This window comes from Remersonia thermophila, chromosome 3 (assembly GCF_042764415.1).
Source record: "Remersonia thermophila strain ATCC 22073 chromosome 3, whole genome shotgun sequence".
NCBI lineage: Eukaryota > Fungi > Ascomycota > Sordariomycetes > Sordariales > Chaetomiaceae > Remersonia > Remersonia thermophila.
In genome coordinates this window covers 4,015,267-4,033,503 of record NC_092219.1, presented here as the reverse complement: position 1 = coordinate 4,033,503, position 18,237 = coordinate 4,015,267, and the positions used below count along the sequence as shown (strand labels likewise).

General features: G+C 63.6%; 4 protein-coding genes across 4 annotated transcripts; 2 read left to right on the top strand and 2 right to left on the bottom strand.

Moving 5' to 3' along the window:
• Positions 1-47: 47 nt before the first annotated feature.
• Positions 48-3,186, bottom strand: VTJ83DRAFT_3980 (uncharacterized protein; the record flags this gene model as incomplete). The annotated part of the gene is made up of 2 exons (XM_071010418.1): positions 48-2,982; positions 3,041-3,186. The coding sequence occupies 2 exons, from the start codon at positions 3,184-3,186 to the stop codon at positions 48-50; spliced, it is 3,081 nt and encodes a 1,026-aa protein (XP_070867858.1).
• Positions 3,187-4,401: 1,215 nt separating this feature from the next.
• Positions 4,402-6,142, top strand: VTJ83DRAFT_3979 (uncharacterized protein; the record flags this gene model as incomplete). Its single annotated transcript, XM_071010416.1, has 4 exons — positions 4,402-4,636; positions 4,750-5,039; positions 5,133-5,247; positions 5,337-6,142. The coding sequence occupies 4 exons, from the start codon at positions 4,402-4,404 to the stop codon at positions 6,140-6,142; spliced, it is 1,446 nt and encodes a 481-aa protein (XP_070867857.1).
• Positions 6,143-7,403: 1,261 nt separating this feature from the next.
• VTJ83DRAFT_3978 (uncharacterized protein) lies at positions 7,404-11,786 on the top strand (the record flags this gene model as incomplete). Its single annotated transcript, XM_071010415.1, has 2 exons — positions 7,404-10,492; positions 10,565-11,786. 2 exons carry the CDS (start codon positions 7,404-7,406, stop codon positions 11,784-11,786), a joined length of 4,311 nt encoding a protein of 1,436 aa, XP_070867856.1.
• A 2,347-nt stretch (positions 11,787-14,133) lies between these two features.
• Positions 14,134-17,631, bottom strand: VTJ83DRAFT_3977 (uncharacterized protein; the record flags this gene model as incomplete). The annotated part of the gene is made up of 2 exons (XM_071010414.1): positions 14,134-14,850; positions 14,911-17,631. 2 exons carry the CDS (start codon positions 17,629-17,631, stop codon positions 14,134-14,136), a joined length of 3,438 nt encoding a protein of 1,145 aa, XP_070867855.1.
• Between the last annotated feature and the right edge of the window lie 606 nt (positions 17,632-18,237).

Here is an 18,237-nt window from a genome sequence, read left to right as displayed (position 1 = left end):
GGAACCCCATGTCCGTTGATAGGTATTCCCCACCTACGTGAGCTTTATCACCGCGAGAAACTGCCCCCTCCAACGACCGGCTGACCCTGCTGCTGCTGCTGTTGTTGCTGTTGTTGTTGTTGATGTTGCGTTCCCGACCCCGACCCCGACCCCGACCCCGACCCCGCGCCTCCCGAAGCAGAAGCATGCTTCTTCCTCTTCACGGGCTGATACACGTCGTTAAAGTTCATGCTCACGCCCAGGAACCGCATGTCCACGTCCGGCTGGTAGGCCAGGTCGCCGAGGAGGACCTGCAGGCGCGACTTAAAGGCGACGCCGAGCTGCTTGAGCCGCTCCTGCAGGGCCGGCAGCTCCGACCTGAGGTGGGCGTGGCTGCCGCCGTCCGAGGCCGTCGCCGACGACGACAGGAACGGGTCGTCCAGGTCCGCCGCGCCGCCGCCGGTGCTGCCGTACGCCTTGTGGGTGGCCGAGGACGAGGTGGCCGAGAGCTTGGCCTTCTTGCTGGGGCGCATGACGAGCCCGGCCGCGTCGGCCTCCTGCCGCCGCGTAAAGTCGGCGACGGACCAGCTGTAGAGGCCGTCGACGCAGTCGCGGAAGGCGAGCATGACGTGCAGGAGCTCGCTGAGCTGCGCCATGTACGAGTTGCGGTCCTCGACGGGGGCCGAGGCGGCGGCCGCGCCGCCGCCGCCGGCGCTTCCCGAGGCGTTCCCGTCGCCGCTGCCGCCGCCGCCGCCGCCGGCCGCGGCGGAGCCTTGGTGCTGCTGCTGCTGCTGCTGCTGCTGCTGCTGCGCGGCTTCCCGCAGCTGGTCGTGGAACTGCCGGCGGCGGGCGCCGAGGAGGCCCTTGTGGGTGATGGCGGTGAGGTAGTTTGTGTGGGCGGTGATGAGGTCGTCGAGGGTGCAGTCGTCGCGGCGGATGGCCTTTTGGAGCTCGGTCCAGCTCGACTCGATGACCTCAAAGAGGATGTAGTACTGCAGCTGGCCGACAAAGTGGACCATCTCGGCGAGGATGCCGCGGGTGCTCTTCCACAGCTGCAGGACGTGCTCGTCGTGGGTCTGGAGGACGCCGCGGGCGCCCGTCATGCACTTGCGCCAGGCGGACGAGAGGGCAAACTCGACGCGCTTGACGCGCCACAAAAAGTTGAAGACCTTGAGGTACTGGCGGTTGCCCCACTCGGTCACGACCACGTCGACGGGGGCGTCGATCTTGTACTCGAGGGTGAAGCAGTCCCAGCCGATGTCGCCGTGGCTGAGCTGCAGCATGCGGGCGTCGAGGCGGCGGAGGACCTCGTCGCTGTCGTACTGGGCGTTGGAGCCGCGGATGGCGTGCTCGAGCTGGGCCGTCAGGGTGTGGCGGTACTGGGCAAAGGCCGGGCGGTCGAGGTTGGCGGCGAGCGACTCCATGAGGAGGGCGATGAAGTCGCCCTGGCCCAGCAGGATGTAGTTCTTGAGGGCCTGCAGGTGGTCAAAGACGTGGAAGCGGTGGTTCATGAGGTGCATGAGGCGGCGCATGGTGGTCTTGTAGGCGTCGTCGATGGACGTTTCGAGGGCGGCCGTGTCGCCGTAGCCGAGCGGCTTGGACGACGTCTTGCTGTAGGCGTCGACCCAGCCGCTATCGCCGCAGCTGTGGCGGATGAAGTTGAGCGACTTGCCGATCAGAAACACCTTTTGCGCAAAGTCGGCCGTCATGATGCTCGGCACCATGGCGTCGACGACCTCGTACTTGGAGTTCCAGACGCTGGCGTGGCCCTTGGCCTTGGCATCTTTGCGGTCGTCGGCGGCGCCGTGGGGGGCCTGCTGCTCGCGCACAAAGAACTCGAGGTGCGGGTCCGACAGCTCGCCGTCGTAGATCCAGCGGCGGAGGATGTCGTAGAAGGGGCGCGTCACGTCGGCGAGCAGGCGCTCGGCGAAGGCGGCGACCACGGGGTCGCCGTGCGAGGTGGAGAAGCCGTGGATCAGGCTGATGAGCTGGCCGCCGTGCCGGGACTTGCTCTCCTCGGCGATGAGCGACATGAGGCGCAGGCCCATGGTCGCCTCGCGGGTCCACACGACGCAGCGCTTGAGCGTCACGCCGGCCTTGCCGATGCCGCCGCGCGGGGCCGACTCGTCGACGGACGAGAGGGCCCGGCGGATCTGGGCCTCGAGGGTGGCGACGAGGGTGAGGTATGAGCGGATCTCGTTGCTGATGGCGGCCCGCAGGCTCTGGCCGAGCAGGCCCTTGGCCGGCGACTTGACGAAGGCGGCGAGCCCCCGGTAGAGGAGCGAGGGCTCGGCCAGCGTGTGCAGCAGCGAGACGATGGGGGAGGGCAGCGTCGAGGGCAGCTTGAGAGCCGCGTCTCGCGGGAAGGGCATGGTGGCCGACGACAGCCCCTGGAGGGTGTAGGGCAGGTCTCGCAGCAGGGCCATTTCGGACGGCTCAAAGACGTTGGAGCTGTCGGCCAGCAGCGTCGACTTGATCGACACGTCGCGCGCCGGCTTCTTGGGGGCGTCGTCGGCCGCGACCCGGCTCGGCGGGCGCTCCTCGGGCTGGCTGCGTTTGGCCGGCCGGTCCGAGGGCAGCGTCTTGAGGCCGGCCGGAGAAAAGGCATCGCGCACGGCATCCTCCTCGGCGTTCGGCTCGGGAGCTGCCGGGTGCGCGGGCGGCGGCCTGGAGCGCCAGTCCTTGTCGGCGGGCGGGGGAGCCGGCGGTCGCTGGAGAGGAGGAGGAGAAGGAGGAAGAGGAGCAGGAGCAGGAGCAGGAGGAGGAGGAGGAGGAGGAGGCTTTGGCGGGCTCAAGGGCGGAGGCTCGTTGGGATCGGGGGAGTCTGAGAGCTGATAGAGGAGAGAGAGGATGGCCCACTTTTGGTTGAGAACGGGCAGGGAGAGCAGGCGGGTGTAGAGGTTGGAGAAGCGCAGGGCCTGGCTAGGGTTTCTCTGGATGAGCTTGCGCTTGATGAGGTCGGCGGCATGGTTGACGTCGGATGAGACGGCGGGGGAGCCATGGCTAGGCGAGGGTTAGCATGTATGTAAGATGAAGGACAAAAGAAAGAAAAAAGTCCCACCGCTCGAGGATGCTCCGCACGAGCTCAAACGAGTCGTCGTGGCGTGCCTGGGCCGTCAGCTCGTCGTCGCCGGGGAAAGGGGGCACGAGGTGGGCGATCAAGCTGTCGATGGCGGCTGTGACTCGGTTTCGCTGATGGCTGGCCATGGTTGCATGGTCGTGGGGATTCGTCGTCACGTTGGGGGCTTATGAAAGGAGAATTAATTTACTGCATGGTGGGTGGCGGAGGGTTGTTGTTGTTGTTGTGGTTATTTCTGTGGTAGCGGTGGTGGCGGGGATGTTGTGTGGTCTCATGTGTGTATGCACCTTAGTGACATACCCGGCATGTTCCTTTCATGATTTTGATGGTTGAGGTTGAGACGGGGAGGGTTGGCTGTGTGACTTGTTGGACTTGGAGGCGGGGGACGCGCCCTGGACGCGATGCTGTTGTCCAGTGATACCGTAGTTGGTACCTGCGGTAAGGTATAGTACAAAGTCATGTTCCATTCTAGGTACGGTAGGTAATGTACCTTACCTTATCATGGACATGAGAAGCGCCAAGATCCTTGGAGACGCAGGCAAGGACCCCACGGGAGGTAGGGACTGTGCGGTAAGGTAATGTAAGGTAAGATAAGGTACTTCGTTACCCACCGAGTTTGGCTGGGAAGCCAAGTACCTACCTTACCTTACCTACCCACCTCCTAAGGTCCCTGACCTCCAGGTCACCCCGGGCCGTCAGACCACCGCGGACACCTGTAACGAATGTAGCTCGCATGACTTCACCTGGTCTTCGCTGGGGCCCCGGGTCTTCTCAATGCCCACAGCGCTGAGCCCGCTGAGCCCGCTGAGCCCGCTGAGCCTGCTGAGCCTGCTGAGCCTGCTGAGCCTGCTGAGCCCACTGAACCTGCTGAGCCCGCTGAAACCTACAGCGCACGACCTGGGGGTCTTACCTGGTAGGTAGGTAGAGTCCCTCTGAAACCTCAGCGCACCTCAACCCCGAAACCAAGCAGAAAGGCTCCATCCAACCTCACCCAACGACAACCAAAAATCCGCGGCGCAAACCACCTCAGCCATCCCTCCTGATCCCCCCCCCCCCCCCCTCGAATGCCATCAACTTTGACCACGACACCATGCCCGATCCATCATTCTGATTGCGGAATTGAGATCGCATGAGTCCTTGCTTCCTTTCGGCGCGCCAATGACCACGGCTTTCCCTCCCGCTGGGCCGAATTTCGCGCGCGACTCCTCCGACGAGCCCTCGCCTTCTGCGCCTTGCGCGCCTGGCCTCTCGCCAAGTCACGCTCCTCCGCGACGACGTCCCTCATCGTCAACGCCAACCCGTTAGCGACCGGCCCTCCTCCCCCCCGCCCCGCCCCCTTCGCCATGGTAGACATCAACCCGGCGGCCCTGAGCAGGCCGTCCATCAGCATCTCGACGCCCGTGCTCGCCAAGCAGTCCATCAACGTCTCGGTTTCGTCGTCAATATCAAAAGCCCCCAAGACGAGCCAGCTGATCCCCCCTCGCATCGACCTCGAACCCATCTACACAGGACTCAAGGCCAGCATTGGCTCCGAGAAATGGCCCACGTACACGGAAGCCATCACCGGCTTCTTGCTCGGTAATGCGCCCCGATGCCGTCCCCGTCGTCGCGGGGTTGCCAATGGATGGCACCTCGTTTTCCCTTGGGGTGGTGGTTGTATCGGTTCGCTGACCGGGACATGATGGGCGCAGGCAAGCTCAACCAGGCCGAGTTCAGCTCCATCGTCGACCCCATCCTCGCGTCGCCCGACGGCTCCCGAGAACACCTTCACAACCAGCTCATCGCCGCCATCTACGGCAATGTCACCCGCGAGATGCCCGATCCGGGCCTGGCGCCTTGGGTCAGCGCCAACGACAAGCCGTCGAGCGCGGCCGGGAGCAAGCCCGTGTCGGCGGATGCCGCGGAACGGAGGTTAAAAGGCGAGGTCATGCAGCTCCCGGCCCGCGACCGGAGGCGAATCAAGGACCTCGCTCATAACGACGTACGTGTGTGCAAGCCGCCGGGTTTAAAAAAAAAAAAACATACGCATGCTGACCTGTTGTTGTTTTTTTTTTCTTCTTTTCTCCCTTGGCAGTACGACCCATACGAGTCTCTCGCCAATGTCTTTACCGAGCACGCCCGCATGCGCCCCGCCAAGTCGGCCGCCGGCGAGGTGCCGGCCAGCGCGGGCGGGGCTGGCCTCAGCAGGAGTAGGCGCCTTTCTACGCTCCCCCCCCTTTTGGCCTTGTTTTTGGGTGGTCGTTAGTTGGGCTGACATGACACGTGTGCGTGATGATAGATCTCGATCTCGAAATCCGAAAACGCTACGCGCAACCGCTGGCCATCGAATCGGGCGAGTTCCCCGACGTCAGCAACATCGAGGCGCGGATGCTCCCCCTGTGCTACGAGGCCGGCCTCGTGTCCGGGCACGCGCCCGACGCGGCGCAGTTCATGTCGGTGGCGACCGAGACCTTCATCAAGGAGGTGCTGTCGTCCATCTTCAGCCGCACGCGGAGCAACGCCCCCGGCGACTCGGGCAGCGCCGGGTTCGGGGCCAGCAGCACGCAGTGGATCCAGACGCACAAGTACCGCAAGCAGCTGGCGCGCGAGGAGGAGGCGTTCCAGCGCGGCGAGATCACGCGCGACAAGTCGGGTCTGCTGCCCGTCGAGGCCAAGGCGGCCAGCGAGCGCGGGCCCCTGGGCCTCGCCGACATGCGCCTGGCCCTCGAGATGGGCGACTGCGGCCTGGCCAACTTCCCCATCATTACCAAGTCGGTCATCTACGACTGGCGCGAGGGCGAGCTCGAGAACTGGGACGACTACACGTACGTCGACGGCCGCGAGCGGAGCGTCACGGTCGACAGGGACGTTGAGATGGGCGGCGTCAGCATCACCGTCAGCGTCGGCGTCGGCGTCGGCGTCAACGGAACGAGCAAACCAGGCGCCGCCTCCTCGGCCGCCGAGGCCAAGGGCGAGCCGCCGCTCGCCAACGGGGTCCACGGCGAGCCCATGGAGATTGACGACGACCTGTGGTGGGAAGGCGCCGCCGCCCAGGACGGAGAGTTTCTCAACGGCGTGCTGGATTCGTGCCTGGCCACCGGCTGAGTATGGTTTTTTTTTTTTTTTTTGGTTGTCTTCTTCTTTGGCCCCCCATTTTTCATCTTCTACCCTTTTCTTGCTGGCTCGCTTCGTACGAGTTTTTGTTGTTCCTTTTGTCTGTCACGTATATCCCAACGGGGTTTCAGGGGTGTTTTGGAGAACGGCGTTCACCGTGGGTTTGCGGGGTTGGCGGCGGCGACCGTCTTTGCTCACGGGGCATTGCATTGACACTCGTCCTCTATGCGGTTTTCTGGATCATCTTGGGGCGATCAAAGCGGGGCCCTGTATATCGTCAGATGGGGACGGCGCATGTTTTGTTTTGGCATCGATGGAGGAGGGAAGGAGGAAGAGGAGGGGGAGATGGAGAGGAGGAGGAAGAAGAAGAAGAGGAGGAGGAGGAGGAGGAGGAGAAAGGGTGTTGTGTGGTGTTGGCTTGGAGAGGGCATTTGTGCTGTCTTTTTCTAGAAAACGATACCCGACGGGCCCTCTGGGATGGAAAAAGAAGCGGGTGGTGGTTGGTACGTACCTATGTATCCAGGTACACAGTAGTTGGAACAACACGGCCTGCTGTCCTGTCAGTACTTATACCTAGCAGGTCCTTCCTTGGCTTGGATCTGGGAATCAAGAGGCCATGCGTACCCCAGAGGTAGCAAGGTGGGTTGTGTCCCATCTGCACGGCTTTGCAAAGGTGAAGCGGCGAGGTAGCTGAGGCACCTCGGTGAGGTAGGCGAGTTGAATGTCTCCCTCTGCGTCTGAGCAGGAAGTGGAGCATCAATCATCGTCGTCATGATGATCATCATCGTCGTGGACTTGGACGGGTAGGATCTATGTTGCGATACGGTACGGTACGGGCATGGCCGGGGCATGGCACAGAAATGGTACGGGAATTAGTACTGTGTAACTACTGTGTAAGTTGCCGTATTGGGGGTGCACAAACAGGGATGGCGCGCCTCAACGCGCCAGAAGCTTTCATTTCCACCAAACGAACGCGTCTCGGCGCGTCCTCCCCGCCAACGTTAGCATGACTGGACAATTGAAGGAATTGGGACACGGAGCCCTGCCTTTTCCATTTCCATTTCCCCATGCACCGCCAACACCTCCATCCTCTTTCTTGACCTTGACTCCAAACTGAGGAGACAGATCTCGGGATTCTGTCCTCAGAGGAAATCCAGCTGTCTAATTTTTTTTTTTTTTTGTTTTCTTTGTTTTTGTGTTTGGTTGTTCATTTCCCTCCGACCGACCGAGGTCAACTTTCCAAGCGGGCACCATGGCGTCCTCCCCGTCATCGTCGCCCTCTTCGCGCCGCTCCCGCAGCGTGTCGCCCACCACCGCCACCACGCGTTTGATCATGCAGAGCCGCATGGATGCTCTCTCCGACGGCAGCTCCGACGGCGAGGACGAGATCCTGCGCCCCAGGGGCAAGATGGCTGCCCGCATGCTCGCCCGCAACGCGGTACAACAAGAGGAAGCGTCCGAAGAAGACGACGACGACGACGCCCCGACCACCGCACGCCCCGGCTCGTTCAAGCCGGCCCAGAACGTCGCCCATAGCGACGATGGGAGCGAAGATGAGGTTCGCCCCGCCCGTCCACGAAAGCTCGTTTCTCGCCGCCAGCGCAGCCCAACCCCCGACACCGCCGCTCCCCCGGCCGCGGCCTTCTCGCCGGGCCTCTTCATCTCGCCCCAAAAGGACGGCCCGGGCTCACCAGGCCTCTTTGTCTCGCCTTCCAAGCCCCAATATCGCTCGGGAGACCACAGCGATGACGGCGACGACGACGACAACGATGACAGCAACCTGCCTGGCCTGAAGAACCCCCGCTTTGCCGCCCTCGTCGAGAAGAAGCGCCGGGAACGGCTCGCCCGGGAAGCCGAGGAGGCCCGGAAACAAGCCGAGCGCCGCAAGGCCATGGAGGAGAGCATCATGTCCATCGACGACGAAGACGAGGACAACCATGACAACAACATGACGGACGACGACGCCGGGCGCAAGCTGACCCAGGACGCTCCCGCCCGCGCCCCCCGCAAGGCCAGCAAGAAGGCCCTCGAGGAGATGAACCGCGAGACCCAGCGGCTGGCCCGCAGCTTGCAGCTCGCTCACGAGGCCAAGGTCAAAAAGAAGATCACCAAGGACACCCTGTTTGAGAGGTTCAACTTCAGGCCCAACAGCGCGAGCGCAGCTTCGGTCGACAAGCCCGCCGAGGCTCCGGCTCCGGCTCCGGCTCCGGCTCCGGCTCCGGCTCCGAGCTCAAGCCGCCCGCCGACGCCCCCGTCAGGGCACCCGAGCGATGTGGAGATGAAGGACGATGGCGACACGCCGCCTAGCTCGCCGCCGGTAGGAGCGGCTGCCGACGAGGACAAGGCCGAGAAGACCGTTGCCACCGCCCCGACCGAGACGGAGGCTTCTCAAGATGCCCCGCAAGCCGCTGCTGCCTCGGACAAGGGCAAAGGCAAAGCGACGGCCGCGGACCTGGAGGAACCCTCCAAGTCCGCTCTTCCCCAGAAACGCAATTTCCGGGTCAAGCTCCCGTCCATCCCCGTCCACACCGCCACCCTCAGCCTCGACGACGAGGACGACCTCCAGGTCGTGCCCACCCGCAAGTCCAGGATCGACGCCATCTTCGACCGCGTCCCTCTCCACCAGGCCAAGGAGGCGCAGGCCCTCCAGCGCCTCCGCCGCCTCGCCAACCTCGACGACCCCGACAGGCTGCCCGCCCCGCCCTCGCGCGCCGCCAGCAGCAAGCTCGGCAACCCGCAGAACCACCAGGAGACCGTCATGTCCGCCGCCGAGCTGCAGGCGACGCTTCTCCAGCGCGCCCGCCAGCAGGCCCGGCTCGAGCGCGACCGCCAGATCGAGGAGCTGCGCGCCAAGGGCATCCACGTCCAGACGGCCGAGGAGCGCGAGCGGGAGCTGCAGGAGGTCGAGGACATCGTCGAGAAGGCAAGGAAGGAGGCCGAGGAGATCATGGCGCGCGAGAGGGAGGACGCAAAGGCCGAGAGGAGGAGGAAGAAGAGGCTGGGCGAGGAGGATGAGGAGGATCCTCTTGGCTGGGACGACAGCGATGATGAGGAGTTTGAGGGCGATGCGGACGAAAAGGAAATCGAGCTCTCCGGGTCCGAGGAGGAAGAGGAGGAAGGGGAGGAAGAAGAAGAGGAGGAGGAGGAGGGAGAAGATGATGATGACGATGATGCCAAAGGCAAACTGGTGGATGACGCTGCCGAAGTGTCAGAGTCGGGCGAGGCCGAGAAGGTCGAAGGCGAAGCTTCCGATGACGAGGATCTTCCCGGTCCCAAGCAGGCTCGCCGCAGGCTGAGAAAGCAAGCCACCACCGCCATCGTCACGGACGACGAGGAGGAGGCGGAGCCGACGGTCAAGGCCACCCCTCAGCCCAAGGCGCGCGTCCCTGGTTCGCCCTCGGCCCGCACCGCCGACCCTCCCAGCGTCCCCACGTCGGTGCTGCGCTCCGCCACCAAGACCTTCATCCCCGGCCTCCCAGTCGCCGGCCCTGCTGGGCTCGGCTTGACTCAGATCTTCGCCGGCACCATGGACGACAGCCAGACGAGCCCTGGCCTTTCTCAAGCCTCGCCATCCCAGCCGCGGCCCACCTTTGACGTGACGGCCTTCCCCGACTCCAACTTCTCCCAGACCGCCCAGGAGGTGGGTGGCGACGACATGATCCTCGACAGCCAGCCGGCGCGCGAGACGCAGCAGGCCGAGACCCAGGGCGTGCAGCTCGGCTTCCTGCAGTCCCAGGCCCACGGCTTCGACCCCTTCCTCCAGCAGAGCCAGAACCTCTCGCAAACCCAGTCCTCCGAGTTCATCCAGGCGACCCAGGACGAGGGGTTCCACAACTTCTCGCCTCTCCGCCAGCGCTTCGTCGACCCGCCTCACTCGACCGTCCAGACCGTCCCCGTCAGCCGCACCCAGGCGGACGAGCAGGGCGAGTCGCCCCTGGTGCGCCGGACCGGGAAGCTGAGGCGCAAGGTCGACCTCGCCCCCGCGTCGCCGAGCCGGCGTTCGGCCGCCGCCGCCGCCGACCAAGACGACGGCGAGCCCGACGGCGCCGAGACCGACGAGTTCGGCTTCGGCACCGTGCGCAAGAACGACGCCTTCTCCGCCATGAAGAAGGCCGCGCTCAAGGAGAAGAGGCGCAAGGAGGCCTTTGACAAGAAGAAGAGCAAGGCGCGCGAGATGGTCGAGGAGCAGGCCGAGGAGTCCGAAGATGAGTATGCCGGGCTCGGCGGCGCCGATGGCGAGGATAGCGAGGACGAAGACGATGATCAGTCGGTCAAGGACATGATCGACGACGAGACGAAGGCGGACAAGGATGAGGAGAGGAAGCTGGCGGCCTTTTACGCGTAAGTGATGGATCGAGCCGAGGTGCTGCTTACGTGACTTGGCGCTTGCTGACAAAGGATCCATCATGATAGCGACCGCGAGCGCGCTGCCGATGAGAAGCAAGTCGAGAAGCTCTTCCACGACATCACGACGGGCATGCTGCGGCGCAAGCGCGCCGGCAACTGGGACGAGCTCTCCGACTCGGACGACAGAGGCGAGGCCCGCCGCCGGATGAAGCGCCGTCAGTTCGCAAAGATGCAGCGCGCCCTCTTCGCCGACGAGCGCATCAGCAAGGTGGCCGAGAACCCCCGCAACCAGGCCTTCCTGCGCACCATCGAGGACCACGGCAGCGACGACGACATGGACTTCATCTTTGCTCCGCCGCCGCCGGTCCCGGGGCTGGAGAGCCAGGCTTCGACCTCGGGCCAGAGCGACGTCGTGCCTAACAGCCAGCCCCAGCCTGCTGCTGCTGCTGCTGCTGCTGCCGATGCTGATGCTGATGCTGCGGCTGCTCTTCCTGCCCCGGCGGGTAAGAACCCGCGCCGCACCGTCGGCGGCAAGAAGCCCGCCAACCTCAGCGAGATCCGCGCGTCGCTCTCCAACCTGCTCGACGAGCCTTTCCAGACCTCGTCCTCCATCATCCCCGCCACCGAGTTCGGCTCTTCTGACAACGAGGAGGAGGAGGAGGATGAGAAAGACGGCCAGGACGACGCTCGTCCGCAGTCCTCCCACAGCGCAGGCAGCGGCAGCGGCACCAGCAGCAACAAGGAGAACCGCAACCCGCGTCGCAGCCGTCCGGGGGCCAAGCACGCGCCCGCCGAGATCGTCGACCGCATCTCGCTCAAGCGCAGCGCCTCCTCGGCCTCGAGCGTCGGCGGCGCCAGCAAGCTCGCCTTTGCGACCGGGTCGTCCCCTTCGGTCGGCGAAGCCGGGAGCGCCAGCGCCAGCGCCAGCGCCAGCGGAAGCGGGTTCAAGGTCCCCGCCCTCCTCCGCCGCGCGACGACCAACTCCCTCCTCTCCGCCTCTTCCGGCTCCTCCTCCTCGTCGTCCTCGGGGACCACGACCCCGACCGCGACCACCGGAGGAGGAAACACGTTCAGGCCCACGACGAGCGGAGCCGCCGCCGCCGCGGACGGGATGCGCATCCGCAAGCCCGCCGGCAAGCGGTGCGGCATCAGCTACCTCGCTCGCGAGACGGAGCGGCGGGCAGCGCTGGCCGAGGCCGAGAGGCGCAGGGAGGCCAAGAAGGTCAAGGGAGCCGAGGGCCGGGTCAAGATTGTTGGCGGGCTGTTTGGGGCCGGGTCTTTTGAGTGATGTTCCCTCGTTTCGTTTCTTTTACTCTCTCGTGTGCTAGTACCTTGCGTGTGCGCATGCGTCAACAACAACACCATGTCAGCGGGCTAGGGTGGACAGGCGTTCATGGTGTCTGGTCTATGGATTTGGATGGGCGGTTTTCTTGGGGGTTGGGGATCCGGCATTTCTGTCTGGCGTGTGAAATTTCGCCTTTTTGTTTTCTTCATTCACCTTGTTGAGTAAGACGGTGAGGGTAGTTGATCAGAAAAGCAACATGACAACGACAACGACATGATCAAGCGGAAATTGCTTCCTGTGTCGCACCTTGTTCGCGGTGGCTGCTATCCCGTAGCCAGGCCAAGCCATGGTGAGCTGCCGTTGCTTAGAAGTAGAGCAGCTACCCAGCAGACGTGTCCCACCGGTCTCTCGCATGGTGACTTGAGCAGATCCAGGAAACCTAGAGGGATGGCCTCGGCTTGTCTTGAGCGTCGAACTACACCCTCAGCACACGTATGCGGTGCGGCGTGCCTCCACCCTGCCATCGAGAATCGACCATGGTGTCCCGCTTGCATTCTTGCGAGGTCGGCGATGAGGCTTACACCACGCGCGAGCGATCCAAACATCGATGCGGCGAGAGCGAGAGCGAGAAGGTGATACGGCACAAGACAAGACACGTCCATGTCCGCTAGGGCCCTCTCTCAGCCTATCCATCACATCACATGCATCCATCCATATCCATATCCATATCCATCCCTCTCTCTGCCTCTGCCATCCCCAAGCTCCCCACGACGGGCTTTCGTCCCGGGACGGTCTCACCCCCCGCAACACGCCCGCGCCGTCCTCAGCGGCCAGCATCCCGACGCGCGCGCACGCACGCAACTCACCCGCCTTGTCGTCATCCAAGTGTCCCGTCCTTCTTCTTGTCGCGCGCGCGCGCGCGCGCGCTAACCAAGGACGGTCCTCGTCCCCCCGCCGACCCCTTGTCCAAAGCTTCGCTCACCAAGACCACCTCGTCAACGCCGCCGCTCTGCCGTTCCCTTGCCTAACTAGCTAGTTAGTCGCTTTGCCGGGGCAACCACGCTTTTCCCAACGCAAGCGTTCATTTCAACGTGCGTCGACCGGACTCAACTGCTTCTTTTCCTCCCCCTGGATTTCTCAAACGCGAGAGCTACGCGGCCAACGCCTCCTCCGCGTTTCTTCTCCCAAGGGCCAACGGCATGGCAAGTGTCTGGCGCAGACGCCCTCGAACCCTTGAAGCGCACGGCGACCGACGACGGCACGCTCAACAGCATACGTACCTATTGTACCATGGACCTCGCTGTCCATCCGTCTCGGAGAGAAAAGACAAAATTCGGGCGCTCACCAGGCGCGGCACCGTCGTGTCCTTCCTTCGCGTCGCTCATCGCGCCGTCACTATCACACCATCACTGCCAAGCACAATCTCGACTCGCAAGTCTCTTGATCGACAAAGGAAATGATTAGCTACAGAGCTAATGGTGGTACACAAAAAATACAAGGTGAGGCAGACCTCCTTCTCTGCTATGCGTAAATCGTCGTGTCATTCGCATCATGCCTCGTTCATGATTCCTCCTCCCAGCGAGCTCGTGGCCACTGATGAATATCCCTTCCAAACAGACAGAAACGACAAAGGAAAAGAAAAAGATAAAAGTAAGATGCAGAAGCAGCAGACAGAGAGCGCCAAAAACCGCCCACCCATCCAGTCCAAGGAGCAAATCCCACCTCCAGTTTCCCAGCGCCCGGCAATGCTAACCCGCCCGCCTGCCCGTAGCCTATACACGGATGCATGGCGATGCGATGGTCCTCCTCATGATGCACGTCGCCGATCCGGAGGGGTATCCTGTGTGTCCGACAGACCGCCGTTGAAAAAAACGCCCGCTCATGTCAGGTGTTAAAACGCAAAGGCCGCCGCCCAACCAACGCCGTCGTTCCGATATGAATCCTTTCGCCCGGCAATGTTTTCGTTTCCTCCAGTTCCAACAAAAGATCCCAGCGGGAAACCGTCGACCCGATCCCTTCCACACCACCACCGAGCAAAACGCAAAGGAATGACAGGCAACGGGAACGAAAGCCATCGAAATGGAACACAAAGAGTAAGGAAAATGTCGCCCTGTGCGTCGACGAGCAAGTCGTGAGCAGAGCTGTTCTGCTCCAAAACAATCGCTAATCGTTGAAACAGACCAAGGTCGGCGCGCATACAAGACACGCGACGGACCCAAAGATGGATTGGTCCAGATCAACACGTGGTACTCAAACAAGCTTTCCTGAACAGCCACGCCTTGAAAGCGCCGGCATATCCAGGAACCATGGCTCCGAGGCCAAAGATGCTGGGAGTCGACGTCGGCCCCGTTTAGGCATCCGTCATCTCCGTATCGACAAGTTCCTCTGCCCCAGAAGGACCGACCTGAGGACCCCAGTTGCCCTCAAAGACGGTGGCGCCGGCAGCTCGGCGGGCCGAGATCCACGCCACCGACTCAAAGGCCAGGATCTGCTCGGCGGTCGGGCGGTCGGCGGGGTTCGGCTGGAGGATCCAGAGGATGAGGTTGTCGAGGGAGTTTGGATCCAGCGGATCCAGCATGAAGCTGGGCGGGCGCTGCAGCTCGGCGCGCTTCGGCGCCCCGAAGAGGTTCTTGGCGTCATACGTCATGGATCCGAAAAACGAAGAGTCGCTGGTAATATCAACGCCGGAATCGTTGTCGAGGGGGAGGCCGTTGGCGTCGCGGGCAAGGGCACCGGCCTCTCCGGAGGTCAGGTACGGAACGCCGCTGAAGTCCGCGACTCGGAGAGCGGACCAGGCCGCGCCATTCTCGGGAAGGAAGACGTTGCAGGCCACCTCGAGGATCATGAGACCCAACGAGAAGACGTCGGCCGGCTTGTCGTACTGGCCGTTGAGGATCTCGGGTGCAAGATAGGCGCGGTCGCCTTCGCCCTCGATGCCCTTGGCTGCGGGCCACGAGGTGGCGAGCCCGAAATCGCCAATCTTGAGGTAGCCGTCAAACGTGATCAAGATGTTGGCGGGCTTGATGTCGAGGTGGATGAAGCCGGCCTCGTGGATCGCGGCCAAGCCCTGTCGTGTGCGTTAGAGATACGGCCACGCGGAGCGCCTGTCAGCTGGAAAAACACGTACCTGAGCCGTCTCCAATAGGATCTTCCAGATCCTAAAGTCGTCAAGGCGACCCCGCTCTCCCACGGTCTTGAGGAAGACGGCAAGGTTGCCTTCGGCGCAGAACTCGGTCTGGATGTAGAGGTGGCCCTGGTGCTCCCAGCTGTCGATCAGCTGCACCACCTTGCTGGAGTGGCGCAGGGACTGCAGGATGGACACTTCCCGAAGCCGGGCTTTGCGACCCTTGGCTCCATGGAATGGCATCTTGAGCCTCTTGACGGCGTACACCTGCTCGGATCTGGGGCTTGAGGGCGTTCGCGGGGTGGTGGAATACCCCAGCATGAACGAGAAAGGGGCCGAGGCCTTGACCACGCGGTATACCTGGGAGAACTCGCCATGGCCGATGACCTCGGCCTTGTCGAACCGTGCCACCAGCGACTCGTCAACGTCGGTCGGGACGTGGGCATTCTGAGGCGTGATGCTCGCCCGCCGGCTGGCGAGGCTGGAGAACAAGGACCTCGACTGGGTGTGGCTGGGGGTAGCCGGGGTGTGGGACGCGCTGTTGCGCGTATCCGGAGGGTTGGAAATCGACAGGCTGCTCGGATCGGGAGGCGTCATGGAGCCGCCGACCGTCTCTTGCGGAGTGTGAGGTCCGGGGGTTTCGGCCTCCGTCGGACTAAGCCCAATGGACGTCCGCCGCTGCGAGGCGCGGTTCCGGGCCATGAACAGGCCCGTCGAAGTACGCACCGGAGCGGGCGTGGCGAACAGAGCGGGATGGGCGCCGCTCTCGGCCCGCGCCGCGAAGGAAAGGCCCACGCAAGGCGACTCGCTGGTGTAGGGGGTCGACGGGCGGCTAATGGCGTCGAGCGGGTTCACAGGGTCGTCCGGCTGGGTGTCCAGAGCCAGCTTCGCCTGCGCATTGGTGGCGCGAAGACCGGTGCCAGGGGCAAACAGGCGAGAGCGGGCGGCGAAGGAGCGATTGTCATCGGGCGTCGCCACGTCTTCCGCAGGCGTCGTGTGCGACTTGGTAAACAGGTTCTTGGTCGGGGTCGGGGGAAGAGATTCGCTGGCCTCGGTGGTGTCGATGGCCTCCTCGCAGTCCAGGCTCAGCATGCTTCCTTGCCTGGCGTGGCCGGCACGGAGCTGCTTGAAAAGCCGGTTGCCCGGTTTGTCCTGGGTGCCAAACAGGTCACCACGGACCGGGGGCGCGACCGCGCTGAACGGCGACGACGGGCTGCCCAAAGAGATGCGGCGTCGCCGACCGCTGCTGCCCCCGCCGCTCCGAGGGGGGTAGGTGGCCGAGTAGTAAGGCTGTTTCTTGCAGGGAGTGTCGGGCATCGGGGCGACCTTTGCTGAAGGCAGATCAAAAGCATCGTCGCCCTTGCCCTTCATCTTGGAGACGAGCCCCGTCGACCTGAAGGCGGACTGCAGCGGCTTGGCCCCTTTGTAGTCGGGCGTCGAGGTGCCCTCCGAGTCGTCCAGCGGCGGGCGGGAGCCGGGCGGGAGAGACCTCGACAGGACTTGCGGGAGCAGCGGTCTTTGGGCGGGAAACTCGCCATCCATGCGGCTCGAGCTTTCCGAGGATGGCTGGACGACGCGCGACAGCGGGTGGGGCTGGCTGATGGGCCGCGAAGCGGACTGTTGGGCCTGGGAAAACAAGCTCGGCCGCTCGTCGGGCGGGACATATTGGTCCAGAGACAACCTCGGCCTGCTCCGGGGGGCCGGGACGGGGGTGCCCGGCTCGGTCGCAAACAGCGCCAGCTGCCTCTCGCCGGCCCGTCGGCCCATGGAAGCTTGGCTTGTGCCGTGGCGCTGCTGCAGGGTGCTCCTGCGCAAGGAAGATGTGCGCTTGGGCACGGAGGCAGAGGCCGGGGAAGCAGGCACGTCGTCGACGGGCGAGGTGCTGGACCCCGTCAGCTGGTACTCGCGGTTGCTGTCGTCGTGGATCTCGAAGCCCTGAGGCAACATGGGCGGCTGGTCGAAGACCGAGAGGTCGTTGGCGGCCGCCGCGATGCCGTGGAGACTCCGGCGCTTCGCAACGGGGCTCCCCGAGCTGGGCTCGCCGTGGCCCACGACCCCTTCGCTCCGCTTCATTGGGCTGACCGAGATGGAGGGGAAAGGATCGCCTTTGGGCTCGGGCAGCTTGAAGAGCCCGAGCTTCGTGGTCGAAGAGCTGTCGGGGTGCGCGAGACGGGATGGGCGCTCGAAGCTGCGGCGCGTCGCGGGGGTGCTCACCGCGGCGCTGACGTCGGGGATGGAGGCGTTTTCCAGGCCCTGGACCTCGGCGGCAGAAGAGGGAGGCAGCTGGTTGCCAGAGTCGGGGGAGGGGCCAAAGACTCGCTTCAGGGGGCTCTTTGGCGAGAGGCGGGTTCGGGATAGCGGCCTGTTGACCGTCTTTGGGCGGGTGGAGCGCACAGATAGCTTGAGGTTGTTGGGACGAAACGGGGTCGCCGTTGTCGCGTGAAGCTGGGGAGGCGCGGAGTTGGCGATGGGCGTGAACGGCCCGGCTGCGAAGGCCGGCGTCGAAGGGGCTGCCGCTGTTGCTTGCCCCAACGTCTGTGATAATTGTGTCGTCGCTGGCGGGTTCTGCGGGGCGGGAGAGGTGAGCCCGGAGAGCCGGAACTTGGAAGGGGATCGCGAGAGGGATCTCCGGAGAGAGCGGACGGTAGCCGTCACGTCGACGTTGTGGACGTGAGTAGGCGAGGGTAGCGTCAGAGTTCCCCCACCTCCATTGGAGAACGGCATGGTCGCTTTTGGTGCGTTGGTCCCGGAAGCAACAGCTTGCGATTCAGAGGGGGTTGATCAGTCGGCAGCGCACGAGCTGCCGAGCGGCCGCCTGCTTGGACCAGACAGGAGCGCCCTCGTTCAAGAGGCACAAAAAGAACGAAAATGCGACAGCAACCAGGCCAAAGGTCTCAAAATCCCGTGAATTCCAGTTGGTTCGCCGACGTCAAAGCAGCGATGAAACCAAGAGAGGAGGGACTCGGGTCTTTGGCAGCGCCGAAGCCGGTCGTCGCTCGAAGGTGGAAAGAGAGTCGGGAGTTAGGCGAGCGGCGAAAGGTTCAGGCGTTGTTCGTGGGTCTTTTTTTTTTCGTTTTTTCTTGGGGTCGAGTCGAAGATGCGAAGCGGGAAAATCATAGATGGCCGTCGAACATGGTCGATAACGCTCGCGGCTGCCTAAAGAGTTTTTTTTTTTTGGGCAGGGACGAGCTGTGACTCCCTCGGATCTCAAAAGAAAACTCGCCACGCAAGGTCTCGAGCGGGCAGCGTCGACAGAGGATGGCGGGTCTCGACGTCCTTGACTTCCTTTCGTTGTGTCGTACCTAGGTTGCGCGCCCTAGTTGGTGGGGG